General features: G+C 41.5%; 1 protein-coding gene across 1 annotated transcript in view; it reads right to left on the bottom strand.

The window, feature by feature from the left end:
• The window catches only part of WDR33 (WD repeat domain 33), a 72,134-nt gene that overhangs the window by 6,089 nt on the left and 50,714 nt on the right, over positions 1 to 15,331 (bottom strand). Inside the window, exons 8-19 of the mRNA XM_068421118.1 lie at positions 13,886 to 14,012; positions 13,151 to 13,305; positions 12,938 to 13,016; positions 12,356 to 12,466; positions 11,430 to 11,524; positions 11,215 to 11,223; positions 10,259 to 10,345; positions 9,876 to 10,015; positions 9,358 to 9,510; positions 7,958 to 9,004; positions 3,172 to 3,274; positions 2,426 to 2,888 (exon numbers count right to left, since the gene is read on the bottom strand). Of these exons, the coding sequence (XP_068277219.1) occupies positions 2,426 to 2,888; positions 3,172 to 3,274; positions 7,958 to 9,004; positions 9,358 to 9,510; positions 9,876 to 10,015; positions 10,259 to 10,345; positions 11,215 to 11,223; positions 11,430 to 11,524; positions 12,356 to 12,466; positions 12,938 to 13,016; positions 13,151 to 13,305; positions 13,886 to 14,012 (2,569 nt within the window). The remainder of the gene's footprint in view (positions 1 to 2,425; positions 2,889 to 3,171; positions 3,275 to 7,957; positions 9,005 to 9,357; positions 9,511 to 9,875; positions 10,016 to 10,258; positions 10,346 to 11,214; positions 11,224 to 11,429; positions 11,525 to 12,355; positions 12,467 to 12,937; positions 13,017 to 13,150; positions 13,306 to 13,885; positions 14,013 to 15,331) is intronic.

Raw genomic sequence — 15,331 nt, 5'->3', positions numbered from 1 at the left:
CTGACTCCCCCCACCTCCCCTCTTCCCAGTTCCACACTGGCCAAGCCGTAACCACCGTAATATCCAGATGGTGTTGGCTTTGTGCAACATCCCCTTCCCCAGCTCATTAACGACACGGTGCATCCTATTACAAGCAAAACTTTAGATACTTTTATTTAGAATTTTAACAACATTAACCTTTTAATTACAAATTTAAATATTTAACAGTAGTCATAACACAATACAATATTTTTAAACTTTTACATTTTATTTTAATTAAAAACAATAGGTCTGTCTCCACCTCCCAGAAAACAAACACAATACAGAGAGGAGGCTGCTGTGCCCGTATAGGTACAACAGTGGATGGAGGGAGTGCTGTGTATGGACAGTGAACCATTTTACATTAACCTGGATGATTTGGGAAAACAAACTGAACAGTTTCAGGTACAAATGGTTCAAATAACCACATCGCAATATTGTTTAGCTTTGAAACAGCACAGTCCTCTAGATGTTCTTTAGGGGGCCTCCCACTTTAATACTGACGTGGTGCGATTCTGCTTAGCTTGGACATTACCAAGATCTGCAACGCAAGGTCCTACGGCTAGCAGGGATAGGGCCTTTCATTTCCAGGCCACGTTATGGGCACAGTTTAGTTTTGAAATCTATCATACCTATGCCTGACATAGCCACAGCTCCTAATATTGTGTTATGTATAGCCTTTTTCGTATCAGTCACATGTAAAACCCTGCCTTGCATAGGGCTCAGTTCCTCTTTGACTGCTCTCAGATCTTCTTCCTCGAGGCCTAGGACCTTAACGTACAAACTACACACTGTGCAGGTTAGCAGGCAGAAGAGGCAGGTCTCTGCGGTAGAAGCATCATGTTGATATGCACAGGTAGAGTAAGAACAGGACAGGGATGAAAAGGACGGGAAATAAAGAGCGAAACACACGTACACACACTTCCCTCTCATGCTTGATCAAACCAGTTACAATCTAAATTCCAAACCAAGTCAGCTAAACCAGTGGTTGGGATTCTTAAAGTTCACCTCAGCATCTGCAGTAAATGGCACCTAATTCACCTTCACTCAAAGGCCTTCATCGAGTCTGCAAGCACAAGAAGCCTTTTGCAGCCCTGTGCTGACTGCTTTTAAACCAAACTCTGTACAAACACTTGTACTCTGACAAACAGACGACTCTTAGTTCAGAAGTCAGATTTACAGGTCACAAGGTTCTCGGACTCTCTTCCTGAAACCTTTTTAAAAATCAGGATCATCATAAAATATTTTCCAGTCCCTAAGCATTTCCAATATAAGATCTGAAAATCTCTACTGAGCTTCTAAAAAGTGTCTGCTGTGTCTTTTAGAATTCTATAATGCAGACCATTCAGCTTGGATTCTATTTTTAGTTTTTTTTTAAATGGCTTTAATTGTTACCTTCTTTTAGTTCATTTCTTTTCATACTCTTCACACAAAAGGAAGGTACATCTTTACAGAGCTAGGTAGAAAATAGCTAAAAGAAGAGCTGTATAGATGCAAAGTAAAAGGAATGTAAGAAAATGATTAAAAAGGCAACTAAAACACACAAAATTCACATTATGTGGAGACCACAATATATTTGTACAAGTACACGTTCTTATACATATAGAGTTGGTGGTCAGTGAGAGGCTTAGACCTTGGAGGCCAAATTTAACTCAGTTAGACTAGCATAAATCTGGAGCAATTTCAATGACATTTAATCTTGCTGACTTAGCATAATTCCTCCATATTTACATTGGAAACTAGAAGCAAATTCATCCCTTTGTGATTTATTTAAAAATTGTGAGCAATGACATGGACATTGCTGTAAATTAGATTATTTTTGAGTTCTTTCCTTGGCATTAAGAAATAAGTCAGAAAGAGAAATAAAATTTCTACAAGCAAAACCATGAGAAAATAGTCTCAACAGTCCCAACAGATGCTGTGGCTCTGCCCCTTGGGTTTGATAGTAGGACCACTGTTCCTGCTCCTGACAAGTACATTACATCTCATTCTACAGTCTCTACAGTCACGTTGCAGTTTGTGACTGGAGACAAAGTCTCAAAATCCACTTCTAGTGTTCAAAAGTTTGTCACTTTAACCTTCAAGTTTCCTCTCAATTTTCATCGAAACGGTCTCAAATCTTCATCGTGTGTCACTGGATCTTCTCTACAAACTTCCTCCCTTCTCTTTACTTACTGTTTAAAGACACGGAAGCTGCTGTGTACAATGACCATTTTTCAAGTTTTCTTCTATTACTGAATGATTTTTATGGACTCTATACTCAGGTCTATTAGAGTTTTCATTTCCTTATTGGTTTCCAGTTTATAAATCTGAAACAGATAGACTCCTTAATGAAAAGGAAACCAGGAAGAAAGAGTTCCCTCCATTTACCCTTTAACCCAAAATAGATGAGTAGATTTATTCTTACCTCTCATCTCGTCTTCCTCGGAACCGTGCATCCTCAGGATCCCGTGGATATCTATCATCTGAAGGTCTCCGTCCTTCCCAAGCACCAGGAGGCCCACGGTTTGAACCCCCTCCTTCAAATTCCCTGTGATCAGGAGGAAAGGGAGGTCCAGGTCCACCTCGTCTCCATTTTTCATCTTGCAACGGTGGGCCTCCTCTCCCCTCAAATTCCCGTAATCGATGGCCAAATCTCTTATCTGGATGGAAGTCATCACGGAAGTCATCTGGTCGATCAAAGTCATCATGGAAATCTGGGTGAGGTCCTCGTCTATCTGGCATGCCCCTGCTGTCTCTACCATCAACCCACTCCTGGCCACCTCGAAACAACCCTCTCTCAGGCCCATGATCAGGACCACCACTGTTCTGGTCGTGCCTTCTATCTGAGAGAGGGCCCATGTGATGGTTTGGTGGACCACGGGAGTCACCTTGAGGGAAAAAATCATAGCAGATTTCTGTAACGTTTTCTAAAAACGCTCTAGGATGCTCTAGTTTGTACAGTTCTACAAAGCACACACCACACATTGCACATCAAATCATTTTTGGGGGAAAACTTTTCCTCTATATTCCAGCCCAAGTCTACGGAAGCTCTCCTCTCAGCCAAGGCCCTGTGCTCTGCTGTAGCCTTTTCTGTCTAGAGGCACTGCACTGGAAGAGCCTCTTTTAGGAGAATTACTCACAGAAGAACAGACAACATACTTATTTAATTACCTTTAGTAAGACCAGGTCCTTGGTTGTGAGGGCCAAGACGACCTTGTCCTCCCTGCTGCCCCAGTCCTGGTATCAGTGGTGGAGGACCTGGGTTCTGTCCGTCCTATGAGCACATAAGAAAAGCCTTGTGAATTGCCTCGCGTGAGTATTTTTGCTTTTAAGCATTTTGTAAGGGAGCAAAACAATTTTCTTTACATAAAGACTGAATCTTCACAGGTCTTACAATAGAAACAGGTGATTTTCCCACTTGTTTCAGCCTAATTTTTCAGACATTCACATTGTAATGCTTTTCAGTCGCTGTCTGAGAAACAATAATTCTATAGGAAACTTAGCATTTCAAGGACTAATATTTTTCCTGTAACAACCAAAGATGATAAAAGCTCATATTCCATCTGCCTGTTAGAGAAGATGAGCAAACTGTGTATATCTGTTTGAAAAATATCAGGTACTGATTTATATGCTGTTAAAGAGCTGCATAAACCACAGATTTCCCTTGGAAATGAACAAAAACAATGAAACAATAAAAATATCAAGAATATCGGGACAGGGGACAACAAAAGGGCCATAAGAGAACCTCTCCTATAAACCTTTGTAAACTGTTAACGTGCAGATATGTGAGTTTAATTTTTAACATGCTGGCAAAGTTTGTTTCTCTTAATTCTAATTCTAGGATCAAAAGAAAGTACTAATACTTGGCTAAGCACCAAGGGACAAGTTGTTAGTGGGTTATTAAGCAATGACCGGGCTAAAGGCAGAAGCTGCAGTCACCTGCTTTTCTCCAGCAGAAACAGTAGAGTGAGCAGAGGTTTGTGTGAGTTACATGATTCCAAAGGAAAAATAAAGTACGTGTAAGTCTTTTGTTATTTTCTGTCTTTTTTTTTGGTGAATTTTAAAGGATAAAATAATGTTCTTTAAATTCAGCTACTGTCACAGACCCATGAAAGGGTTCTACAGGTACCACGTTTACACTGGACCCACTGTGATAGCACTGGTGGGGAAACAATGTGGTTGAACTGTCCGATTCTGCCTTTGAACAGCAAAGGCCAGACAAAAAGTCACCATCTGGGGTTTGTACTCGACTGGAACTAAAAGGGGGCACGTATGTAATTCACACTGCAGGAATGAGATCCAACACTACAAATGTATCACTGTGGACAAGACAGAGGAAACACGTGCAAGATTGCTATACAAAACCTTTTTATGTTGACATCACCAAAAAAAATAAATTTCCCGCAAACCCATACCAGAAAACCCTAAACATGTAATATGTTCTTCCTAGACATGTCTAATACACAAGATTTAGACTTGGCCTTCATATTGTCTTGTAAAAAACCCTCCAGACTGGGGGTAGTTTGTAAATACTTACAAACCTACACTCCATCACCATCATTGTACTCATAATTACACTGCTTAATCTCTCCCCAAATCAAAGTTAAATAATTTTCATGCTCTACATTTATTTTTGAGAAACACCTCCTTTTTTTTCCTGGTTGCAGAGAAGCAGTAAGTTTATTTGTGTATTTTTCCCATCATATCTTGAAATACTGGTTTTAAACTAAACATTTATATTCAACTTCAATATGGGTGATAAACACAAAAAAGCACACAAATATATACTACAAACATCCCATTTGCATTGAGTAATTTTGGAAGGACTTTGAAAAAAAGGCAAAATAAAAGGCCTGGTCCAATGCCTATTAAAAAAAACCAAAAAATACTGTCCTAGTGACTATCCTAGTGACTGAATGTTGAGTCCAGAATTAATAAATTCCCCGACTAGGAAAGATCCAGCTATCACGCTGCTTCTGCCGTTCTTGACCAAAACCTTGCTGGAGTTCCATGATTTCTCATATATTTACTGTATACTTACTTACAATAAACTTTATTGAACTTCCTAAATTTATGCCACTAGTGTTTAACCAAAGCAGCAGTTTTTAGCACTCACAAAACGAGTTTCCTTAGCGTTTAGCAAAAACCTCTCTTCCAAAGAAATCCTGCTTTGACAAGATGGGAAGACACGAGCCGTAGCACTGCGTTTTCACACGCCTTTCATTTCAAAATACATTCTGGGCCCCAAACTGGGCTCGAAACTGAAAAACTAGTATGTACAGCTCAGAAGGAGATACTGTACTAAAAGCTGTCACGGGTAATTTACATTTACATGGTAAATGTACCGGCGTGTCAAGGCGGGTACGTCTGGAGCATCTCACACCGCCTCCACCGTCGGCTCGAGGATTGCCCCCAGCACGGGCTGAGTTCTGCACCAGTCAGGGACACTGGTGCAGCAGAACGCAACTGCTCCACGTTCCCGGGGTATCTGCCCTATATATGCAAATGGCACAGCCTTTTTATGGTAGCCATCTGTACTAATTAAAACCATGCACCGAAGGAGGAAAGAATTCTTTCTATTCACCCGTAAGAAAAATTTGCATTTCTTCTACTATACTGAACAAGCTCCTAAAGTTTCTCTCTATGTGGACAAGAGACTTGGCCTGAAGTATTCGGGTGAGCGAGGTGAAATTCAGCACACCTATCTAAAAGCAATATGAGAAGATCAAACCTAAATTAGCAATAGCAAAATTGCTCCGAAGCACTACTGCTACTTTTGGAATATTCTATTTATCCATCTGCATTTTATCCATCAACATGCCTATCTCCAGAACAAGATTTTGACAATCATCTCTCAGGCAATTTCCTTCTCATGAACAGCTCTCTAGTCCATCTCACGCGTAGCAGATCTCACATTCAGGAAGAGATCTCGCCCCCACACGCTGCAGTAAACCTCTGCTTGCCAGAGCAGATGCAGGTAACAGTGGTATCTTATATGGAGATTGACCTTTATGAATACGTATAAATGTTCAGTATTAACGTCACAAGCCCTTGATAAAGCAGATATATTCACTCCTGCTACTGAAAAGTTGTCCAAGTTTACAGAATATAAATAAATTCAGAACAAAACACAAGCTAAAGCCTGTTGTTTAAAAACATCACGGCTAGGGCCCTTTTAAATGGGAACTACTATTATATTCGTATTACAAAGACACAAACTGAAGCAAAAACTGACATTACCAATTTTTAAATCTCTTAATTTTTAAATGACATTATCATACTAAAGCTGCACAAGGAAGGAAAAATGGTCAAAAATACCTTGCTTTGTCTTTTTTTTTTAATAACTGTAAAAGACTTCCAGCCAGCAGTATTCAGTGAAAGTAACTGGCCACCCACCAAAAGCAACTTGCTGAATTCAGACCAGAGTGTTAACAGCGGGGTCAGACAAGGACAGCCCTACACATACATGGAAACACACACAGGCTTGGTAATCATTCTCAAAGCAGAAAAGTCAGTCTCCGTGGGACAGCAATGACAAACACTATGCTAGTTTAGGTTAGATAGTTGTGGAACGACTCTCGTTCGCTTAACTTTGATGCTTTTGAAAGCTCAGCAATAGACTCACATTAGCAGAAGAAAGTATTGCTGATTTGTAAGGAAAAAATATTCAAATAACCCCACAATGTGTAGGCTGCTCTGCCCCAATATGAAATGGAATCACCGAGCTAAAGCTCATTTCAATATTGTCATCACTCACTGTGATTGGTACCGAACTACGCACTAAGGACTACGAGCATACCTGTCCAAAGCTTTAACTAGAAACTACTGTGTGCAAGTCTAAGAGTTAATTCTGTTTAAAAAACCCCTCACGTTTTTAAAAATTAAGTAGATTTTTTTTTCCAAACATCTCCTTCAAAATTCACCTTCAAGCTGAAAACCATCAAGAGAAATTTTAAGTACAGAATCAGTGCCACTGATGGGAACAAGCCCATCATGAAAGATGCTGAAGAGGGCAGAGCAGGTTGCACCTGATGCTGAACCCGACTTAATCAAAACCTGACTTAATTCCTGCAGAATTAATTGGTGCGTCTGTAAGTGACACTCTCCAAGTCAGCTAAGCGCAAGTATAACATCGCTGAGCTGGTGAACCCTCCCGGAGCCGGGTGCCCAGGCAGCAGGGCACGAGGACATCTAATTGGCAGCGCGGTGGTCAGCACACATCCAGGCTGTGCTCAGCAGTTCCAGCTCAGTGCTCACCCCACCAGACCTGGGCTAGTCCTACACAAACCTGTGTGATACCTGTGCTCCCTCTCGTGCTTCTTGGCCAATGGTGCAGTAACGAGTTAACGGTGCACAAGGCCAATCCCTTAACTCGTGCTCCAGAAAGCAAAAAGGTGGCTAAACGATTTCTGTACCGCAGCGGGAAGCAGGATAGCTGTGTTCCTGTGCCCTCAGCTTGAACTGGTGAGTTCAACCAGGCCTCAGCTGATTCCAGGTGCGTCAGCATCTATGGTAAATCCATCCCAGGGTTCAGATTAACTACTCTGGGACAACTGAGAGCTGGTGGTAACCTGCTTTGATTAATACATACGAGTTTTCTTATGTTCAGTTTGCTGAAATTCAACTTTTATTAGTGCTTACCTGCTCCTCAGGAAATTCCCCATTTAAGACAGTGCAGTGTCTTTAGATATAAAAACCTGGAGTTTCTCTTAGGGTTACACATTTTCATAGCAGACTGATTTCTGTACCAGTATTCCCAATAATCCCTTTTCTACAGTTAGCTCTGCTGCTTCCAAACGACATAACTCTTTTCATTACCATTTAAGTTTTCCTGAGGCCTCAGTCTTGCAAGTACACCAAGCCTCCAGCCTCCCAGCTCTTGCTTTGCATTTCTACCGCGTGATGTTATCATTCCTACATTCTTAATGCTCCTCTTGTCACAGAGACCGACACATACCTGATTAAACGGGGGACGAGGCCCATCACCCAAGAGAGGCGTTTTCTGCTGCTGGAAAGGCAGAGGGCCCTGGGAAGGATGCGGCCCCCTTGAAGGGTTCGGTTGTCCCTGAGGTCCTTGCATGTTTCCTTGAGGCCCTACTAAAGAGCCTTGTGGAGGTCCCTGCTGGCCTTGTGGACCCGGCGGCCCACGCAATTCTTGCGGCGGTCCTAACATTGTACCTTGAGGCGGGGGTCCCTGGAGGCCCCTCATCTCCTGGGGACCATGTCCTAGTAAACCACTTTGCATATGAGGACCTCTCATTTCTTGCGGATGACCCATCATCATCCCTTGTGGAGTAGGTCCCTGGTTATCTCTGGGTCCTGGTGGACCCTGCATCCCTCTTGGATTAAGTCCCATCAAAGGCCCTTGAGATATAGGGCCCTGCATCCCTTGAGATCCTGGAGCTCCTTGCATGCCATGAGGAAGAGGTCCTTGCATTCCGCGGGGACCAGGTGGCCCTTGCATTCCTTGACCACCAGGGGGACCTTGAGGACCCAAGTGACCTTGTGGGCCAGGCGGACCCTGCGGTCCTAAATGAGTCTGAGACCCAGGTAGACCCTGTGGTCCTAAGTGGCCTTGTGGGCCAGCATTACCCTGTGGACCTGGAGGCCCCATTGGCCCATGAGGGCCAGGATGTCTCTGCATTCCTTGATGTCCATGTAAATCCTGAGGCCGTGGCATTCCTTGGGGCCCTTGGGGGCCTGGAGGTCCTTGTGGTCCCATGAACCCTTGTGGACCTGCAGCTCCTTGGTGTAATGGAGGACCTTGAGGTCCCATTTGTCCTTGGGGTCCTGAAGGTCTGAACTGTCCTTGTGGCCCAGGAGGTCCCATCTGAGGCATATTCATTGGCATCTGCTGAGGTGGAAGGGGTTGCTGAAATCCTTGAGGCATCTGTGACATTGGGCCTTGCCCTGGAAAAGGCTGGGGTCCATGGAGAGAGCCTCCAGGAGGTGGCGGCTGCACTTGCTCAGCTTGCTTTTGTGCAAGTCTCTCAATCTTCAATTGCTGTCCGAAAAAAGAGATGCAGAAAATCAACTAAGCACCAAAGTATATGTAACAACTAAAAACCAGAAGCAATCATCTCATTTCTCAGGAGTTTAAAACGATTTAGTGCTTTTATGTAACAGAAATACAGCTAAAGAGACCCATAGATCAGTATCAGTTAACTGAAACGTGGGGCCTCACTGAAGGTTTCATAGCATCATGCACTAAGTCCAATATCCTGTTCAATTAATGTTTTTTTGAAAAAAGGTGACAACAGTACTGCGAAAGCAAGCTACACATTTTAGTGTTGAGGTCCAAATACCTCACCTAGCGCACTAAACCAAATTTGCCAATAACTGTCTTGCCATACATACCTCCAGGAGCTGGGGGTTTGTGTACTGAAGTGCTGCCATTTCCTGCTCAATCTCCGCCTGGGTCTTCTTTTTCTCCTCCAGCTTAATATCTTCCTTTCTGTCATTCAGTGGCTCAGGTGGGGGAGGCAAAGGAACTTTGTTCTGCATCCAGGCCTATAAAGAATAGTAAACACAAGATGAATTCTGTGGAACAACATGCATGCAACATATTGCTGCATCAGGAAAGGATATGCTGGAACGCTGGGTAGTGTGGATATTCAGAAGCTAAAAACAATGCTGAGTAAAACTTCCGTAACTTACAACATCCTATTTTCCAGGTACAGATACAATATATAAGGGATTTAACCAAATATTTTATGCTTAAATAGTAATTAAACTACTGTGGTAAATTACTTTGCACTGGGTATTGATATAAAAGAGCTGATACTGGAAATCCAAAACACTTCAACAGCCACACACATTTTGAAGCTGGGAAAATAACAAGTTCTTCTCCTGTTCGCTGTGTATCAGGTACTTACCTGCTGAAACTGTGCTGGTATTGGTTTTGCATAGGGCACTTTTTTCTGTGGCACCTTCTTTTGGTCCTTTTGCATGACTTCCTCCATTCCCCAATCCAGTCCTGGGATTGTCATTTCAATATCATTGGACTCATCTTTCCCTTTAGCACCAGGGAGACAAACAGTCAGAGCAACGCAGGTTTACAGAGAAACCCTGTTAACTCTCTTTACAGCTTAGCAAAAGAGACCAAAAGGTTTTCAACTCTTCCTTCTTTACATGGGAAATACACATGATACAGAACTTTAGAAAAAAGTGTCTGTGCAAAACACATGACAGGAATGAAAGTGAAGTCACACACTATCTGGATGGCTCAGGAAAATGCTTCCCCATAGCTACTGCTTACCCATCTGCTCTTGCTCCATTGCTATTTTCAGTTGTTCAGGTATTCCCATCCCAGGAATAACTGCTAGGCTGTTGGGTTCCAGGTCATCTAGAGAAAAACAATAAATATTTATACTTGGAACATTTTTCTTTACATTACCATTTTATCCCACAGAATCACAGAATCAACCAGGTTGGAAGAGACCTCTGGGATCATCGAGTCCAACCGTTGCCCTGGCACCACCATGTCAACTAGACCAGGGCACTAAGTGCCATGTCCAGTCTTTTCTTAAACCCCTCCAGAGATGGTGACTCCACCACCTCCCTGGGCAGCCCCTTCCAATGGCTAATGACCCCTTCTGAAAAGAAATTCTTCCTAATGTCCAACCTGAACCTCCCCTGGCGAAGCTTTGTGAATCCCTTTGCTTTTACCATTGGTATAATTACATATTTCACAACTGGTGGGTCACTTTTTAACTCCATGCATGAATTACAGGGAATTAAAAGAACTGCAAATTCAGATTCATAAAAACACCCAGAAAGGTCATAAACTATGTCCTTTCAGGAAAGTTACATTTAGGGTAGAGGCTCAGAAAAGGAAATAATAACCCATACCCATGCCCATCTTTGTTATAACAAATATATATATTTTAAACCTTAAATTGGTTTAAAGTGCTGCATTTTAATTAACACTCTCAAATATAAAAAAGCAAATAATCAAAAATCTGAAGAACAGATGCAACCCCAGAGATTAAAAGGTTGCTGAGGCAACCCTGAGCAGCCTAAAATTACCAAGATAAATCCTTAAGAGGGGGGTAAAGTTTTAAGATTTTAGTCAAGTCCAATAATTTGAAAGATTTTCCTGCTGTAGTTCAGGACTGTGGGAAGTCTTGAAGCCACATGAAGTTTTCAGGAAGAAAAGTAAACTGGAGAGGGAGAGCCAAACCTCCTTCCTGTGATTGACAGAGCAGGTCTTACCTCCTGGGGCTGTGGAAACAGAAGAAAACTCATGGTTGGAATGGCGATCGCTGATAACATGGAGAGTAAAATCATCCTCGTAAACGAGGTAGTCACCAATGCTATAATACTCTTTCATTGTCTAACCCAGAAGCTGCACTCTAGTGTCAGCTAACGTCCCAGGCTTGTTCCTGACCCCAGCCCTCCTTCTTCCATAGTGAGGAAAATCGCCGTACCATATTCCACACCATCCTCTGACATCCCAGGCAGCAGATTCAAGTTGTAACGATCTCGCATTTTATCTCCAGGCCGATTTCTAGTCCAAAACTTGCTGTCAAAAGGAAGTTATATGATCTCAATAAAGGGTCAAGAGTATTAACTACTTTTAATCTAATTAGTTCTTTAATTTTTAGCGTGTATCTTGATTATACAGGGATTCAACTCTTACTAAATTAAGTTCAGCACTAGATCTGGACGTTAGGTGTGAGGTTCAAACGAAAAATAAAAACCCAAGAACTCCCATATTGAATTACATAGTCATAACTCAGAAGATACATCAAAGTGTAAGGGGTATAAGTATAAGGCATCAGTATCAGACCCTGAACAGACAGATGTATTCCTAGTCCCTTCCAAAAACTTCTCGCTCAATTCAAATGTAATCTTCGTATACAACTAAACTTGTCAATACACATATCCACACACAAAAATTTACTCAATTTATAAAATGCTCCATGTTTACAGCATGGTCAACCTAAAAGCACAAACAATAGCCCTCCAAACATGTTTGCAACATGAAAAGACACACATGACCAGCAGATATCTGTGGGAAAAAATGCTGTGGTGATAGGAATATTTCTTCAGCAAGAAACTACCAACAATTCTTTTTCAAAAATTTCTTCAGGAGATTTCAAAGCTCACACAAACCCAAAATCCTAGTATTATTTAAGGCTTCCTTAGACGAAGGACAAGAGGTTAGACTCTACCTTTTAATGTAAAATGTCAGTGCTTTCCCATTTAGATAGGTTTGTCTCTCTGCTTTGCCCATTGTCTGTGTACCAGAATCATCCCAATCTACTCCTCGCTCACCGATGCCATGCACCTTTCTAGTTTCTAAACGTACATAACATTCCCTTAGACCTTTTCTTTAAATACTTGAAAATACCTGGTGTGATCATTTGAGCCCGAACAGAGAATGTGTCCAAGGGGATGCCACGCCAGACTCCAGATCATTCCCTCATGGGCCATTTCCATTCCACCAACCTCCTTCTCAACCCTGATGCATCAAAAAAAAAAACCATACAAAACTTTTGCTATTTGGTTGTTCTTCTTCCTCTCTTCCATATTTTGCTAAACTTAAGCCTCTGTTATTTTTCTGTTGGGTGAATTGATCATTCCCAATTGTTCTTAATAGGGAATTCAGTAATGTAGGGATTTTCAACTGTACGTTTAGAATAATTACAACGTCTCAGAACAAGCTCTAAGAAATTAAGAGTTTCAACCATTCATCACCCTCTCCACAAAAGACTATTTTCTGTGCAAGGAACTGTATCCTTTAAAATACATCTGCACAGGAAAACCTCATAAATGAAGCATATTCATAAACTTCCTCAGGTATAGAGAAAAACTATACCATAAGCACACGTTAAATACAGATTCAAAAGTGAAAAGTGTATTTTACATTTAGTATAATAGCTTGCACATCTGACCAACGTCTTTCCAACGTGCTGATGAAAATGCCACATACCCAACATGCCAGAACAACAAAGAGCCATCAGATCCTCCACTGGCGAACAGCCCTTCATGAACAGGATGCCAGGCCACAGCTGCAATACAAAGTAAGCCACAATCAGAAAGTATAACACTAGGATTTCTAATAAATGGAAATCAGGGTCTCAAAAAGTTTAATTTTTAATCCAAACTTATTAAAAAACCCCCACATAATATAACAAAGTCTGACCTGTGGCCTCCTTCTTATGACCCCTGAAGACCTGAAGTTCTTCTTTCAGGTTACGAATGTCAAAGAGCTTACAGAGATGGTCACGAGAAGCTGTTAGCAGCCAGTTGCCATTCAGATTCAGCTTCACCTCCATCACTGTGTTTTTATGAGCGTGTCTGCAAGTGGAGAAAGACAGATTGTTTGTCCAGATACTGATTTCTCAGACACAAGTGAAAACATGATAATTTACCAGTCCCAAATATGCAGGTCAATAACAAAGGAGTTCAGGCTACTAAACCAGAATACTGTGGCTTTCTGTGCAAAGGCCCTGTGCCTTAATCCTGCTCTTTCTTACTTCAGAGCAACTAACTGGTAGTGCTCGTTGAGACTGTATTTAGTTCCTGTGCACTTTTCTACTGCAGCATAAGAAATTTTTCCTCAGCCAGATGAAACATCTCGTTTGTGTTTCCACATCTCAATTCTGTTTTCCGAACGAGAACTGTGTGAGTAGGAGGTCTATGGAGAGGGACAAAGTAAATTTAAATAAGGAATATTAAAGTCACAATTTTCCAACTTTAGACTTGACTTCATCTAACCTCTAGATTTTCTGGCACGGCTAAAGCACTAGCTTTATATTTGAAGCAATTGTGTATGGCTGAAAAGATGCGAGGCAAAAAGCTAAGATGGGATTTTTTAAAAAAATTTATGAAGTTAGCTTATATTTGAGCAAATCAAAATGTGTGGGCAAGAACTTACAGTGTGGCAAGGCTCTGGCCAGTCTTTGGATCCCAGAACTTGATGGGCTGTTGGCTATCTTTGCTTCCCGATACAACTAATCCCTTTGTTGGATGCCAGTCAACACATTTCACATCTGCTCCATGTCCTGTTAAGACGACAAAAATTGTTCATTTTGAGATTTCACAGACACTGAAAAGACACTGAAAAAATTAAAGGGTGCACACCTTATAACTGTAATGTAAAACTGAATGAAAACCATCACAGAGCACAGGTCACAAAACATAAAATCAAACTAAACAAAAACTCTTCTGAGTTATTTAGGTTGCATTCCTTCCCACTAACCACTGGGAGCACCTTCTCCTCAGATTATACCCTCAAACCGAGCTCACTTCGCCAACATAAAAATTCTCTAAGAAGTTCCTGCTCAAGCTGGTACTTTTCTTTAGGCTTTGGCCCTATACTATTACACAATATTTTAAACATAACACTGATGAAGCATTTGTATGGAGGTGGTAAGGGGAAAATAACACAGTGACACTTCACTTTCTGTGAAATACTGTAGAAATGAAAGGCAAATAAGTATTTGTTCCTATCAGTATTACCCTTTTGCTGTCCTGTCAGAAAATAAGCAAAGAAATTAAATTATGGATCTGAAAACTAAGTTATCATATGATGAAAAGAAATCTTATGAGATGTAACCTCTTATCAGGTCAGAGGAATTCAGGATTTTCTAAGGCTCAAGAGTTAGGAGAGGAAAACCCTCGTGATAGCATTTCATTTGAAACAGACTGACCTTGACAGAGAATCAGTGCCGCTCAGATGATCTAAAATCTGTCAAGAAGAAATGCCTGTTCCTGCTACACAACAAAATGAGGTTTCTGAGCTGAACTACAGGGATTTAGAGAAGAAATAATGAACGATAATTTCTTTCTCCAGTCTCTCTCCATGCCAGCCCACTTCAAGGGAAAGCCAACATTAATAGTCAATGCCAGAAAATGAGGCAGCATGCAGTAGCTAAAGAAAATAGCGAGCTGAGAATGGAAGGGCTGTCTGCAACATAGGGGCACTGGAGTTATAAAATGGTATGGAAGAGTTGGTAGATGTTCCATGAAAGACAAAGGGTTCCCAGCAAAGTCAGACAGCTCCCACAAGTACTGCTTTGCTACATGGTGGAACACATAACTTCAAGCAGCACAAGCTGTCTTAATATAGGCCTCACTGCGACAAGATGTTAAAAATTAACATCACTTGAAATTTTCCTGAGGCCACAGAAGGATAAAATTAGAATACGCAATACACTTCTATCTTAAAATAAAAGCAAAGCGTTAACACGTAGAGCACTCTCTCCATCAAACGAGTGCAACTTTCCTCCTCTCCGGAGGAAAGGACAGACAGGGAAGAGATTCTTGACCCCAGAAGAAATGAAAACAGCTTTGGTAAGTATATGGGGAACAACCTTAAAGA

This window comes from Nyctibius grandis, chromosome 32 (assembly GCF_013368605.1).
Source record: "Nyctibius grandis isolate bNycGra1 chromosome 32, bNycGra1.pri, whole genome shotgun sequence".
NCBI lineage: Eukaryota > Metazoa > Chordata > Aves > Nyctibiiformes > Nyctibiidae > Nyctibius > Nyctibius grandis.
Note: the sequence above shows the minus strand (reverse complement) of the source record. Positions and strands in the feature narration are given on the sequence as shown.